Here is a 16,706-nt window from a genome sequence, read left to right as displayed (position 1 = left end):
AAAAACTTCTTTACTTGATAACCAGAAAACCTGAAACCGATGAATCCAATACAGAAGAAAAATAAAACACAACAAGTCAAATATTGAATAAATACACATGCAAACCAAACAGAATAAAATAGCAGCACCTAATAGGATGAATATTAATTGTAACTAACTAATATTATGAATAAGAGAACGTTATTTTATCTAGGCTGTTGATTTGATTGATTGGAATTTTATTTTATTTATTTGTATTTGTATAATTATGTCTTTATTCACCTCACTTTATTCTTATATTTGTATATATGTATTTTTTTTAATTATTTTATTTAATCTTATTTAAGTTATTCAATATCTGCCTCCTTTTCTTTACCCTGAGTGTTTGATTGTGGGTTGGGGGTGTTCATAAACGTTTGTATGTTTATAAATGTTTGAATGTATGTTTCTTATATGTAAAACTCAATAAATATATTGTTAAAAAAAAAAAAAAATACACATGCAAACCTTTTGTTAAACTTCTGGGACGGGGGAGGCTTCGCTCTTTGTGCAGTTTGTTGTTCTAAATCTGTGCAAGTTAGCAGGATATCAGAAAAGTCTTGTTAGGGATTACAAAGACGTTTGGTGAGAAGTTGGGCGACGAGCCAGGGAACAAGTAATCAGTGTCTGGTGAACATCCAGCGACGTATTAATGGACTTCTTAAGGGATGAGTCTATGTTTTTCATACTGTCATCGCAGCCCAGTCCCATTGGTCCCTAATGAAGATATACAGTCTTATAAACGAGGAGATAGTTTTAGACCATATTACTTTAAGCAGCAAATCAATGCACGCTGTGTTTTTACAGTGACTATTAACTGCAGCAAGTGAATGTGAAAATTAACCACAGTGCCCGTGTTCATGGTAAATCCATTTGTAAAGAGCTTTTCTAGTCCATCGACCACTCAGAGCTCTTTACAATGTATGTGTCATCCACCTATTCACAGACACACTCATTCATGCAGTGATTATGTGGCAGGGGTTCAGTGCCTTGCTCAAGGACACTTTGAAATGCTTTGGTTTGTATAATGGAGTTCTGTGGCAGGGAGGAATAAGTGAGGTCAGTCATTTTTGTATAGTTTTCATCTTTTCACTGAACATATCTTTTATAAGAGACATTGCTATTTTCTCAAGATCTATACACAGATAAGTGTGTATTATTAAAAAAAACTATTATTAAAAAATTGTATTTAATGATGGCAACACTTCAGGAGATAGACGACTATGCAAAGAAACAGTTCTCGTTGTTGATTATTTTATTAACACCATTTCAGAAAGGTGTTAGTTCAATTAAATTATGTGTTTTTATAGGCAGTGTCACCTTATACTTATATACTCTGAGTATTTCTCACATTCTGTCAGCCTCATTTAAAAATACACAGTGTTGGACATTATAAATAAATCCACAAAGCACCCTTTTGTTATCACTATGTACACGGGTTTCTCGACGTGTGCACGCGAGGAGAATATTTTTCCTAATTGTTAATGATGGGAAAGCCCCAGCAGGCTACTTTAAGAAAAAGGTTGTCAGAGAAATCGCTAACAGCTGCCAGCCACAGGAATTCAGAAATGCCAAACCAGCACTTTGTGATTGGCATAAGGAAGTTACACCCACTTTGTAATAATACGTTTCGCTTTTGGTGAGGTGCCAAATGGGTCGCCGCCAGTGCAGACATGACAGCCTGATCAGATGATTCTGTGCAAAAACATCAGGACAGGGAAAACTGTAATTATTTGTCTGAGGTCGGGTTCAGGTTGCTGTACGGCTCATAAATACAAATGAGATGTAACTTATAGAACAAATCTAATAATAGTGGCTCCACTCAGAAAGTCGTTCTGAAGAACGAGCCTTAATTATAGCTTCACATATTTCCTCACACTTCTCTCTACCCATGTGGCCCTTCTGACAAGGTAATAATGGCACACACACACTCACTAATGGAACAAATATTTAATGTTAATTCTTAATAGGAGTAATTTCACGTCATTGTAAACGTCTAATAACTGATTTCAGTACAGTGAAGCAGCATGATACTGTTGTTGCTCCAGCGATCGCAGTGTTTTAAAGTCAAGCAAAGGAAAGGAGCTATAACCTTTCAGAGGAACTGAGCTCAATCGTACATCTTCCCTGACGCCACCACACCTGCTCAGGTCTGTCTGCTCTGCAGGTGCACTCTGGGTAATTACTCCAGACCCATTTACCACAAATACATGCTACCGTCTGTTACGTTCCTAAAACCCTCTCGATTTCTTCTTCTTCCTCCATCTCTGTTGACCCACTCCCTCTTCCTGCCTCAGCCCTTTGGCCTTGATGATACATTTACTTTCCATGAATCAATTTCTGAAACTCGGCAATTACCCCGCGCCACGGGGAGTCAGAGGAAATCTATGAGTCAGAGGTGCCGAAGATGCTCAATAGGCAGGCCTGTCACTTCCTGTCTGCCTGCGTCCAACCCAGTGATGGGCTGGTAAAGATAACACGGGTCAATAACAAGCAGCTGACACAGGAGACAAGTGCAAAGGAGGAGCTACAGTGGGAGGGAACAATAAAAAGGAAGGAAAGGGAGAATCCAAGATTATTAAACATGTGGGTTTTGAAAATTAAAAACTATATTCAATTCCAAGACTTTAAAAACACATTTTTCCCCTTAAATCCTGCTGCCATCTGCACCACATGTTCTGTTCCACTTTCAAAGTACATTTGGCACAGTACTATAGACTTTCATTGTTCCTGCTGTGGCAGTGAGTAGATAAGAAATCAATATACTCTTCTGCCTTTTTCCAACAGGATACAATACAACAAACTGCTAATCTATACCAGCACAGCCGATTAAACTTTACAAAACAACGGCTCTCTTTCCAAACTATTTTAATTACTAAATATTTTATTCTTATATATATTTCATACTCTAACATTCCACCACCAATGCCCTATTGCGCAAATGTTAAAGATATATCAGCTCCAAAAATGAATGGGTTCTTCCCAGGCTCATAAACCCACGAGTCATCCAGGTTTAAAAAAAAATTGATTATGTGGTTCCTGCGTAATCCTGGTAACATACAAACGAACAGTGAAAACATTATCGCCTTGATGGAGTTAACAACCCAAATAAGACTAAGTAAAATACTGTACATTTAAAACCTGCTCAGATGAAGTATGTGCAATTGGAGCCCAGAGATACTTCAGTGTTGTTGTAATTCTAGTTGTGTCCAGATAGAGGATTGTTTAATGGCCCTTTAACAACTTTTTGATGGGGAAAGTAATGCTTCCAAAAGGCCAGGAATATTTTATAGTGACAAGTGCAGCTGAAGTACCTGAAAGACCCTCGAGACCAAAACTGTGAAATTGCGATATTCTCCCGTTTGTCCCACCGCTACTTTAACAGCGGCTTTCAAGTGGGGAGATTTAATTTCCCTACATGTTTACCTTTGCATCATCCCTGCCGCCTCCTCCTCCTCCTCTCCTGTAACATTTCTCTCCTCTCTTCCTTCCCAGGAGACAAAGCAGGCAGACGGCTCTAATAAACAGTGGCGTGAAGCCTCACAGTGACGGCGTATGCCGAGGCAACCGATGTGATCAATTATCGAGTGGCCGATTCTCTTTAATTAGAGGGTTTAAGTATTGAGTTTGCCTGGGTGGGAAGCTGAGAAGCAGCATGTAAACCAACCTCATTACACTGCAGTGATTCACCTCCAAGGAGCTGTGATCCACGCAGTGTTTACACCATACATTTGTTTCTGTGGTAACATATCGAGTGGAGGAATGGCTCAGTGACAGACCCAGTCCCCCCCCCCCCTCCTCCTCTCCTCTCTCCATTTTTTTTTTCCTTTCACTCTCCCTCCCACTCACTGCTGAAGAGGCTGTCACACTGGTTTGCCTTTTGTTGTGGAGAGTCTAGAGAGGTAGCACAATGTGTCCTAGTTAAAGCAGTGCCCCATCTGCCCGGCATAATTAGACAATTATGCTGGAAGGATCCGTCATTAATTCCTTTGTGGTGGCCAATTTCACACCACAAAGAGGTCTCAGGTTTAGTTTTTCTTTGCACATCTCTACTCATTTACCACGGCCCCTGTTATCGTCCTCAAGTATTGATACTATGGCAACTTGGGGTGGGAAAATATACTCCTGCCAATATTGACTGGTTTGTATTACTGTAGTGAAAAGGCCAAGGGGAATATTGGCTGCTGTCTTCTGCTGAATAAAAACCACAGCTAGAAAACAGCGCTGTGAAAACAGAGGGAGATGCAACACAACAAACAGCCGCAGTTAATGTATCGAGTTTTGAAGTAGGTGCACTGATGAAATATGCATTATGTGGAATGATCGTTGTGTTGCATTGTGGGTGTATAGATTCATCTGAACAAGACAAATCTTTATCATTTCTCAAAAGCCACACTGACCAACTAAAACACCACTAGCTAAACTTTTTCAATTAATACACCTTCATTACGTCCACTTTTCAGAAAATAACTGGTGTGAAAGGTTGCATCTGATCACAATTCGGGCAAATGGACCAAAAGTTTGTCTGACCAAAAGAGGTGTTCTTGGTCTGGATCAAACTGGACCATGGTTATATTTATTTGTATTGTGAAAACATTTTTTGGATAGTTCTGACTTTGGTACAGTTGCAGGAATTCGGTGCAATAGAAGAAGAAAAGGCTGAAGTGTCTCGCAGGAGTATTTCGCCTCCAATAATATCACCTCCTACGATATTACAACAAGGATGAACTTGTACTTGATAAACAAACACAGATAAAATGTGGGTATTATCACGAGTATATTCAGCATTAGATTATAGCACATTAACATGCTAATTTTAGCATGTTATGTCATATTATAAATTCAATGCTAGCTAAGATTGTAACAGTAGCTTTTCATTACCACCGACGGTAAGTGTCGGTCCCTTTGGACAAGTGTAAATGATCTATTGTGATGCTAGGTGAGAACCAGATGTAAACGCTTCACAATCCTTTATCATTTCATTTAATAATTGTCAAGAAATCTACAGCGCTACTACTGATGGTGAAGACTTAAGGTCAATTCATCACCTTTTAGCAGCTGTGACCAAAACTATTAGGAAAGTTTGACTGTGAAACTTGTGCAAGATAAAGGCTGGTGCACTAAAATGGAATAACAATGTTCAGTATTTACTACTTCTGGCTATAACTAGATGTGTTGTAACACAACATCTGGCAATAAAGTTCAGAATGTCCTGTTTTTACTACAAAATAGTAAATGAGTAAAGGAGGCACAGCACCAGACACACATTCAGTTAACCAACACAACCTCGAAGATTTACACTGAAATAAATGTCTGATAAATGACTGTCACCAAATGAGGTAATTAGGTATTAATGACTGAACCACAGGAACACTGTTGAAAGTTTTGTAATATTTACATATTTGAAGTTTTGACTTTTATAATGAAGTCACAGGAAGTGCAGGAAATGTCAGCGAGCTTAGCAGTTAGCGCCTCTTTTAATCAAAAGTGTTTATAAAACAAGGCAACAGTGATTCTCTGCATTCTTCAACCGTGGATCAGTGTGAGATATTGCAGGGAGTAATGAAACAAGACGGAGCAGCCGCAGAGAGCTGTCAGGTGCCACCGGTAACTACAGGTGTCGCCAAATCAACCAGGGCGGGGATCTTGCAGATTGTAATTTTAATTACAAGGTCCACCTTGGTTTTTCATCTGCTGCGATGGAGGAACCTGCTGCTTGCCTAAGTACAATTCATAAACTCCTTATCAAACATTGGCGTCTCCACATTAACTGTTTCACAGTAACACTGAGTAACTCAGCTTGAGCGAGACATGTGGGAAGATGTCTTACAATGTAGCTCAAATCTGATTAGAGCAGTGATCTAATCAGCCATGAATTCATCTGTGAAGACAAGCAGGCAAAGAGAAAATCACCGCAGAGAATTCTGTGTAATTATCAAAAATCTCACAGCGGTACATTAAAATTCTAATTACGACATATTATCTTAATTGCTAAGGAGATGCAAATCAAAACAAGGTTAACGCCGCTCCCTTAACATGCAGGAGAACATTTGGTGGGAACCTCGTCTATATTCACTGAATCAGCTTGACTTGTTCGACACGAGAGGCTGTCATTTGGTAATGTCCCCCCCCCTCTCTTAAGGGCGATAATCCTCGCTGAGAGCACAAGCAGCAGCTCAATCGTGCAACAATAACTCGAACAAACATCTAATTGCTGCGCATTCATTTCCTCATTTTATCAAGACAGCTTATCGCAAACTTGCCTGAGAAGAACTAACTTCCTCTAAAGCCATGTACCTCCAAACCCGGGGAAAACAGCCTTGTCCTCAGCTCAGAGACAATGCACTTTTCAGACAATCTAAAACCCCAAAAGGGGGCTTGTAATCCTTCAACTCATCTGGGCACAAAACAAATCACAGGAGCCGGAGATAGTCGATTCGCACACTTGGAAAGAAATGGTCCAAGAGACACGGGCGAGTGCAGCAAATACAGAAAAACAGAGGAAAAAAAAAAGCTTCTCAAGAAACTGAAAGTCCCATGGTACACAACAAATTGCTTTCCATAAATTGTACCTGACAGGTGCACACTGTAACTCTGCAGACATAAGACAGCTGGATGACAGCAGGCACAAGGGGTAATGGTGACAGGAGAAGAACATGCCATTGAACATGGATTTATGAGCGGATCCAGGCTGTGGCGATCCATCAGTGAAGTCACGTAGCGTCAAATCTGGTCATGTTTAGGACACGTTTCGGTGTCGGCGCACAAAAAAACATGTTGGACGTGTGCGGAAATGAGCAATTTGCTGCTTATTAGCCGAAGGGGAATCTGTTGCCACCCACAAAGTCGATTTTCAGTCTCTTAATTGGAGTAGTTATGCTTTGATAGAGAGCTCCCTTTTCTCCGGAGGTTCTCGCAGTGGGCTAATTACAGTGTGTGGCAGCGTTAAACCAACTGCAGCAATTTCTGAAACATCAGATTCCTGACAGAAAATAATAAACTGGAGGGGCCGACGTTTTCACTTAGAGATATTGGAGTTTCTGCACCGTTTGGCTTTGGGGACGTGGTTACCCACATACTGTAAATTGAGTTTCTCCTTTTTCACTTTCACACACAAACATACAGTGCAAACACTTTCCCTCGCACAGTCCTTCCCCTGCTGGACGGAAATAAATGGAGACCCCAGGAGTTCCCTTTGGCCCCGGCCCTCGCAGTCTATAACAGAGCCGACAGCTCCGATAGCTCCTGAGAAAGCAAAAGCTGCTCGGGGATCGCTTTACAATTCTCAGGGGCTCGAATAACCTGATCTTGAACTGATCCCGTGCACTGATCCTTTGGTATTGGGTTAGGAACGTGTGAAGGGGCCTGTTGAATGAGCTCGCTGGATATCAACATCCTCGCTCCGTGTTGCTCCAGCCCGGCAGATTGTTTGACTTGATTAGTCTCTGCCCGAGTGTTAGACTACCCAACGCCGAGCCCTCCAGACACCGGTATCAATGTGTCAGAGGGAAAAGTGCTCTCCCAAGGCTCAAGGTGGAGCCCATTACCCTGAGTGAGAGCACTGTAAGTTAATAGGATTTGCTCCCGATCAAGAGACTGAACTATTTCCTGAGGCTGTTACAGGCCGAAGCACAAAAATAAATGTTCTTTTATTCAAGTCTATTAAAGCATCCCCTCCTTCCAAAAAACCACCACCACCCAAACCACTCCGACCCCAACCCTCCTTTCTCTCCTTGTTGGGATATCTGTTATTACTGCAGGAGGTGGTGCTCTCCCTCTCCCGTTCTCCTGTGTGTGTTTTCTCTCTCTCCCAAGCAGCCAGTAAAAGTAAAAGGTTGGCACTTTTTGTCTAAAGGAGTCATTTGTTCAGGTGAAAATTAAACTTGCATGGTAAGCAGAGCCGGGCCTGCGGTTGGACGGGGGCAGAGGGGATTCCAGATTAATCATATGGACTATACACCGTGAGGATATTCATTGAGGAGTAATTGCCAGGGGGGCTTTATGTAATGTATTCTCCCCATGAGGTAAAACCTTGTAGTAGTGAGAACGGATAATAGAGTAAGAGGATCATATCAAATGTTTGCTGCTCCAACCTTTAACTCAGAGCTTAACCCTGAACTCCAGCAGTAATTACAGCGTTAATTGCCAACTGATCTGAGGAGGAGGCTCCATCCAGCTCTGCTGCAGATGTCAACAGGGCTTAGGAGCTGATCAGAGGCATCAAGGTGCACCTCTGGATGATGAGCAACACAGAGAGGAAGTGTTCGGTGATTACGTTTACTGTAAAGAGCTTGATGTGAATTAATAAATAGATGTTGAATGCACTAATTGTAAGTCGCTTTGGATAAAAGCGTCTGCCGAATGACATGTAACGTTATGTAATAACATCTTCCTGGATTTATAATTAGGACTGAAAGACTGTTTACTATCAATCAATTTGTTGAATTTGAATGTGTTATAATATATTTGGTTATTCTGTTGATTTAGCCTATTATTAATTTTCTAATCAGATATTCATTTTACAATCAATGGATCCAATAATTCATGGGAGACGTCTGTATGTGGTTCACATATTTCGAGAATCGTTCATCTAATCAGCTTCACACTTGGCACGAGTGTTGTTTATGTCCCAAGTTAGTGCCGTGTCGAATTTGGTGCGATTTGGATTTGTGATCTGTTCAATATTAATACATTTAGAATAAACAGATGACCAGCGCTCGGCAGCAGCTGCTGTTGGGACTCATCAACTGCGTAAACAATATCATCATGGAATAATACCTTGGTATTGTTTGACATAATACTTTTACCAGGTTAATTCACAAAAAATATAAAAATAAAGAAATAAAAAAATTAGTTTCTAACAAAAAAAGTTTCTGTTTGTTCAAGTTGATTATTTTATGTAATTGTTTTTTTTAATCTCTGTAATGTGATATACATATATTATAACTGACAGTCAGTAAAATATATGTATGTTGGTTGCTTGTCAACTTAGAGTCTGACTGAACACTAATTTGATTATGGTTATGATATTGTGATTAGAAAAAGTAGAAAAATATCATTACCATTACTGTAAAATGGAGTTCAGCCATGTTCTTCAGCACTTATTTCTTGCCATAGATTTGACTTGAGCATTCATGACAACACACACCTTCAGTTTTGACAACTCAAGACAGGCTTATTATTTAGTCTAATGCTCTTTATAGCCTGTCAGTGTGGAAAAAAAACAGACATATCTCTTCTGGATTTGTTTAAAACCTTGAGAGAGAATAGAGTCGCTGCATTTCACCACAGATCTAAGCACGGCATCACGCAGGAAACCTGAATGTCTTCAGTGAGTCAAATAGTTAAGTTGAGCCAGTGCTGCCATAAACCCTGTGGGAGAGCTTGGAATAATCTAGGCGATGTTAATGATGCAATTTATATGTGAGGGGACCGGTGTTTGGCAGGCTCTTTCCGTCTGAGCGGGCTGCACATCCCAGCGAGCTCCCAGCACCCCCTGCTAGATGGAGGGGGTGGAGTAGGAGGAGGATGTCAGAGCCCATGTGAAAAGAGGGAGCGAGCGAAGCACTGATAAGAGCCATTACTATTAGTGTCTGTCTGTCACCTGCTGTGCGTCATCCAGCCTTCTCTCTCTCCACACGCGCCCCCATCCCCGTCGCTCCATCCCCATCCGTTTTCCTGAGGCACATCACTTCAAATTTGCACTCACCTACACATTTTCCATCCTGTCACAGGTATACTCAGTTGACTTTAAAACCGAGCCAAGCTGCACTCTCTGAAAAACTGCTGTGAGCTTTGTTTCAAAAACAGTTGTGAATTAGTGGAGGTGCAGACAGCTGCCAGCATTTATTCAGTAAACAAAATCGCTATAGATGAATAACTGAATTGGCAGAAGGGGAACGCAAGATTCTACACACACCGTTTCCAAGCAAGCACAAAGCCTAATTTGGTATTTCATTTATTACTTGGCACAAATTCTGCAGCTCCTTAAACTTATGAACTCGGGAGAAATGAACAGTAATTGCAGTCTGTTCTTTATTTTCTTAAAACCTTTTTAACCAAATATTTAAAGCTGTTTTCTCAGTTGCTATGCAACACTTCAACCACAAGAGTGGGAGCATGCTGAGAATGTGCCAAATAAATACTACTGCCACCGACATTCTGCGGGGAAATATGAGAGAAGGGCATCGTTCAATAATCATATGAAAATGTAGAACAGTTGTGTAAAATGCACAATCTTCCTTTCATTCATCACTTACTTGACCTGTGTCAAAGCATGATTCCAAGCAAAAGTTAATTTAATGAACATTTGTTCACAGTCTGAAAGGCATCACAGCCGTGTGAGCACTTTTTTGTTCATTGCATACGAGTACAAGGATTTAACCGCAGAATCCAGCAACGTGTCAGGCGTACAGAGTGTTCTGTGCAGAATATCACTCTGTAATTTGATGTGCGAAAGCTGCCAGGTATATAGACAACTGCCTGTTTCACAGGTCCTTTCAGATTTTACTCAGAGCTCGCCTGGAGCTCGGGAAACTGTACAACAGCCAAACAAAGAGCAAGCAAGCCAATGGTGCAGCCTTTCTTCCTGAGCCGGGAATCAAGGACTTAAAGCAAGGACACGTTATGCAAGATATCACGTTCAATTCCACCGCCAGCCTCTGAGGCCAGATGATACACATTGAGTGAGTGTGTCTCTCGAGCCCTCAATGTTAATCAACACTCTTTCCAATGCATACTTATGAGTTACAATCTACTCCCCATGTCTTCCCTTTGGCAGTTTGAATTAAGTCGCAAATTTGACGGCAAATTAACTTCAACCGGGACGGTAATATGTCACCTATACAGAAATCTGTGCCATTTCTCACCAGGGTAACTCAAATCGTGCCTATCTGAGAGGAAAATGAAATCAAACAAATTATTCTCATATGAAAATCTAATTTGAGGAAACAGAGGGAAAGGCGGCGTTCTGCGGCGGGGGGGGGGGGGGGGGGCATCAGCTGTTAACAAGTCCTGATGTTGACAAAGCCATGCATAATTGCCCAGTCAACCTTTATCATTGTGATCACAGAGCTAGAGATTTAATGCACACTAGTATTAGCTGTGACACACAGTCACAATAGAGTTGAGGTGGGAGGAACACGTGCTGGAGACAGTGTGCGCTCGTACACGTGTGTGTGTGTGTGTGTGTGTGTGAACCGGAGCTGGATGTGGAACCAACGGAGATCCCCCCCCCCACTTCATCATTGAGTAAATGGCACCACAAAACGTGAGCCGCGACTTCACAGCTGCCTCATGGCGGGTGACATTGAAGCCCACGCATGAACACATCACTCATCAAAGCGAATGAGCCGTTCTTCGCTTCCGCTGCTCGTGGCGGGTAAAAAACAATGGCAGCCTCCCCCCCCCCCCCCCAACACCCCAAAGAGCACACTTGCACACCTGGAAGGACGAGAATGAGTGGAGATGGGAAGGAGGAAGGGGAGAGAGAGAGAGAAAAGAAAAATCCATTTGGTTCCATGCATCTCTCACAAGAGGCTTAACAGACTGTGACCTTCCGCTGGTTCGTAATGGGGGAAGGAAACGCCGAGACCCCGGTGCCATAAAAGCGTCTCGGCGCGGGTGCTAACAGTGGTTCTGCAATTAACCTGTCTTAAAACAAACAAGAGGCTTTTGCTTTAACAACAGGCGCATACTTGAGAGGCTTGATTTCTGCGGCGAGGAACTCAAAGGCCCACCAGGGTTCAGGTTTTAATCGGTCATTAGCATGCTCGTTCCAGCACAGCTGCGGCGAGATCTATGCGGCTACGAGCCCGCTCGGTGTGATCAAAAACAAAAACAAAAAAAGGTCTCACGCAGATCCCCGACAAGCCAGAGAAAGGTCGGCCGTCAAACGTGTCAACAGCCCTTCAAGTCCCTTTCCAGACAAAGGATATTTGCCTTGACACTATATCATAAAGGGGTGAGGAGAAAGCAAGAGAGGAAAACAGAACGCTAGAGGGAAAGAGTGAATGCCCTCTTTTAGCGTATAAGCACATCCTCCAGAAAAGTTCAGGCACATAGTTTGAACACAAAGAGCTCCACTCTTTCTCCTTAACTGTCCTCTTTTCCCTAAGTGGTACCAGACGTAGGTATTTCTTCATTGAGCTCATTCGAATGGAGGCGAGCTGCTGTTCTTTATTTATTTAACAAAACGAGCTGCACAAGCCAAACATTAGGTCATGGAATATTTTCAACCCGGAGAAATAAGTCAATGCCTTCAATGAGACATCAAACCCAGTTTTAAGTATTCCCCTACAAAATATGAGCTGGTGAGGACCTCTCTCTAAGTCAAGTAGTGCTGAGGGGGAATTTTTTTTTTTTTTTCCTGCTTCTCTAAATACAACTTTTGAACAGCGCGGTGCACATGCATTTCCAATTAAGAGCTCAGAGCCAACATCCAAGCCTGGGCCCCATTCACCCCTTTTCCACGATTGACCAAGTCTGAGGAAATGTTGAACAGGCATCATAACCATAACAGAGACGGACGATTTCTCAAAAGTTCTAAACAATAATTAAGACATCACAGTGAATTGATGAGGCAGCGTTCAAGTGCCACGCAAAATCTAAATAAAAGAGGAGGGAACGTACTTAATCATAACTTTTTGTGACACATTCACGACCGGAGCACTTACACACGAGGCAATTTGTCCCTTTGGTGAACGGCTACAAAAGACTGCTTACAGTGCAAAGATGTAAAATACGTCAATGGTGTTGATTTGTGGCGATCATAATGAGAATGCACGGTTTACACCAGGCACTTGGAGTCGGATCTACTTCGCTGGCAGAGGCAATAACTCCCTATGAGCCTGTCTCTGCTCAGACTTCAATCTCTGGGCCCCAAGGAGCTGTTGGAGGACTTTGATGTTCTGTCTAAATGAATTGACTGTGCTTCTTGATACAGCCCTGCAGTCAACCGAGTCCCCCCCCCACGGATTCTGTCACCTGTGATAAACACCGTGCGTGCTCAGCGGTACCAAATTCTGGATCACATGCCCACAAAGCCCATAGTTGTTTCTCTCTTCCCCTTTAACTCTGTAAATGACTGAAATAAATATGATTGTGGTTTCCCGCTGAACTCAATCTGAGGAGAGAGCCCTTTGAAGTGCTGGGCTGAATGTGAGCAAACAACGCTGGGCTGGTTTCTGTTACCTTACAGCTCCACAACATCCACGAGGTGAGCCTTTATGTCGGATGCCCCCTTCAGGGCATGGTGTTCGGTTGAGCCTGGGCAAAGACAACAACCTCCAGCACACTTCTATCACTGCTTTCCCTCCCTCCCCCCCCCCTTTAGAATCAGAGCCAGGAAGCTCTGAGTACAAGCCCGCTACTTCACTGACGAGATCTAAACAAGATCTAAAGCTTATCGAGGAGTGCAAAGCTAAAGAAGAAGTACAAGTGTGTTGATGCATCTACCTTGGATCTTCTAGTTTGTCTGCTTTGAATATGGATAAGTTGTGACAGGAGCCGTAACCCATGAAAGATGAAAACAACAAAAAAAAGCAATGTCCCAGCACTAAAGATAACGCCGAGCGCAGCCAATCGACGACTAGCAAACACCGCTATGGATGATTTGAATCAAAGAGCAGGGGCAGAGGCAGCGGTTAGAGGAAAACAATACTTATCCATCTAAGCTTCGGCTTGGTCAATTCTCATTTGACTAAATCCAATTACCATTGATTCTGCATCTTCCTAAAGCCAAGGTTTAGGTTTTCCTTGATAGTGCAGAAATCTGAACTGGGGATGAAGCGGTAGTATTTAACCTATTACAGCCTCCGATGAAGCGGCCGGATTGTGGAGGAGAGCACGAGCTCTACTGACGGAGGCATTGATCTTCCCACACCCTGGGTTTTCCCAGCGTGTGCAGCGATTCCAGTGGAAATCCTCTGAACACCTCTCCCTCTCCTCCAGCGGCGATGGCGCTCCCGAGCAAACCTGCCCTGGATCGAGCATCTCATTTAGTCACCGGGCCCTTTGATGTGGATTCAGTGCTGCGGTGCATATCATTCGTGTTTGAAGGTTCAGCTTCCACAATACAGCACGGTTTGAAGTTTTCGCATACTGCAGGTGCTACAATGTGATAATCTGGGAGCCGGTTATGCATTATACATTTTTCATAAAAGAACACCATCAAGTGAAAGTGAAATGTGGAAAAAGTCATCGCTTTAAGGTATATATTGACAGAAACTGTTTGTGAGACTTCTGGGTGTGGGACGAAAACACTCTGGTTATCTTGAGCGTTTCGGAATCAGATCTACATCTCCCCTCTGAACGGGGTAAATATCCAAGTAAACAGAGTAGAATAACATTTGACTGGAGTCGACCGTGCCATTATAAGAGCAATTTAGTTGACTGAATGCTTCTCTCACGGCGCAGAGGCCATGACGGCTCTTTTTCCAGAAAACGCCCGGACTAAGAATCTCCTTCTCCATCTGATTTCCCCAAGGAGTGGCCGCGCACCTTGCGGCAGTTTCTTCAATGTCTCGCTAAATAAAACATGACAAATCCTTGTCAAGGTCTATGTCTTAACTGAGGCAGACCCACTAAACCCATGGCTTTAGCTGGTGTAATGACAAGACAGAGAAATAATCCATTTAAAAAATCTGAGATTACAGTTTTCAAGGTTGGTGTAATTGACTCAATTGGAGAAGTCTTTTTTTATTTATTTTTTGCAACAAGTACAAAAGATAAAAAAATAAAATAAGGGGGAAGTTGTTGCCAAAAGAATAAAATTGGCAGTTGCTGTCTGTGAGTGAGTGAAGTTTATGCAAATGCTTCTGATCTTGATAATTAAAGAGTGTTTGTATGGAGGTGCAGAGCCGCGTCTCCTTTTAAAGGATGTTTACTGTCTCCAAAGCATGGAGCTGGTGGCAGCCTGAGGGGGCCTGCCTGCTCTCTCTCTCCCTCCCTCTGTATCCATCTTGTGCTAAATACACACAGAGACACACTCACACACACATATCTATACGCGTGCATACACAAGCGCATGTGTACAAATCCGAACTCTACACACTGTACTGGCATGTACAAACAAAAAACCCCACACGGATGAGAGAGAGAGCGAAAGAGAGAGAGAGAGAGAGAGAGAGAGTGAGCGAGAGATTTCACAAACATCAGCCTCTCAATTAGCTTCTGCTCTCATTTCTTCCTCGGTAGAGTTATTTTTCAGCTGGATGCTTTTCCTTTGTTTATCGTGAGCAGACCAAAGCCTTATCAGCAGCTAATCACTGCATGTCAAATTCAGAGACTTGCTGCAGTCACTTAAAAAAACACACACAAAATAAAACAAAAGCGGATCCGGAGTGAATAATCGTCTCAAGTTCAGATTTGCCATTTTAGATTTGGACAATCACCAATTCCTTTTAGATGCTGGAATCTGTCTCCGAGCCAGGGAGTCGATCAGCGTTTGTTTGATATAATTTGTTGTGACATGTTAATTGCATCTACTTGTAATTCTCTCTAATTGATGTTTGATATGTCTCAGGAAATTAGGCCAACTAGATAACACTGCAAATATTATGAATCCCTCCTGCCTTTCTCTTTCCACGGCAGGTCTGATGAATGCACAACACCTAAAACTGTAATGTGTCAACTTGCTGTGCAGCTATGCTCTGTATTCCCAGGGCTGCCAGGCTGACAAATCTAAGGTTACAAGCACACCACTGTGTATTCAAAACACATGCAGGCGCACTGCAGAGGGCCAGAGGAGACTAACCTGAGCAATTTTCACTGAGTTCTGGGTTGAGCCACCAGCGTGATATTCAACTTTGTTCCTCTTGACGATTTCCTCAAACCTGGAATAAAGACAAGGACAGGTGTTGTTAGAAGAGACATTCATGTTGGAGATAGAACAGTGGATTTCAGGTGGAGGGAGCACAGGTACTCTCTGTGACCTAGAGAGTGTGAAGAGAGTGAAATATCTCAAAAACAATGTCATATCGATTAAGAGAATAGATCCTAATGACTCTTGTAATTCCTTAACCAGTTGTAATCATAATATGAATCTGATTAACATGTAATACTACTAATATTAATGCTTATGCTAATAATACGACAAATAATACTACTTAAACTGATGCCAATAAGAATAAGAATATAAACTAACATATACTAATAATAACAATAATAATTTTTATGCTAATAAGAATGCCACTAATAATAATGCTCTTAAAAATACACATGTTTATTAGAGTAGCACTAGTTTAAGATAAGAACATGGATAACATAGCATGCTAAAATACGTTAACATCACAACCTGCTAACATGCAAAACAAATCTGTATTTTCATATGACTTCCTATATTGTGTAGTTAGCATGCTAAAATAAGCATACATGACCTAGCATGCTAACATTGTGTTTAAATAATGAATTTAAAATGCAAACAGAGTCTTTGCATGTTAACATATTTTCGGTGGCTCAAATCTTGCTCAACAAAGTGTCTTAAAGCTCATTGTTTGTGTGTCAGGACCATTAATCTACGGTTTTGAGTTCAGTCTCATCAAACTTGTTTCCAGCTGCTGGGGCTGAACACGTGTTTAGGGGGGGGGGGGACAACTGAGAACAACTGTTTTCAAAGAACAGAAAAGTTAGCAACCTGTTCGCTTGTGAGCACAGAGCAGCTGCAGAGGCTTATTGACAATAATTAAAAG

At 42.0% G+C, this 16,706-nt stretch overlaps 1 protein-coding gene across 2 annotated transcripts in view; it reads right to left on the bottom strand.

The window, feature by feature from the left end:
* adkb (adenosine kinase b) overlaps positions 1-16,706 on the bottom strand; it is a 104,395-nt gene that overhangs the window by 72,821 nt on the left and 14,868 nt on the right. For both annotated transcript variants that reach the window (XM_061094837.1, XM_061094838.1), the window contains exon 4: positions 15,773-15,851. In XM_061094837.1, the coding sequence (XP_060950820.1) occupies positions 15,773-15,851 (79 nt within the window). The remainder of the gene's footprint in view (positions 1-15,772; positions 15,852-16,706) is intronic.

Source organism: Limanda limanda, chromosome 21 (genome assembly GCF_963576545.1).
Source record: "Limanda limanda chromosome 21, fLimLim1.1, whole genome shotgun sequence".
In the NCBI taxonomy this organism is placed as follows: Eukaryota; Metazoa; Chordata; class Actinopteri; order Pleuronectiformes; family Pleuronectidae; genus Limanda; species Limanda limanda.
This window is presented reverse-complemented; position numbering and strand designations above follow the sequence as displayed.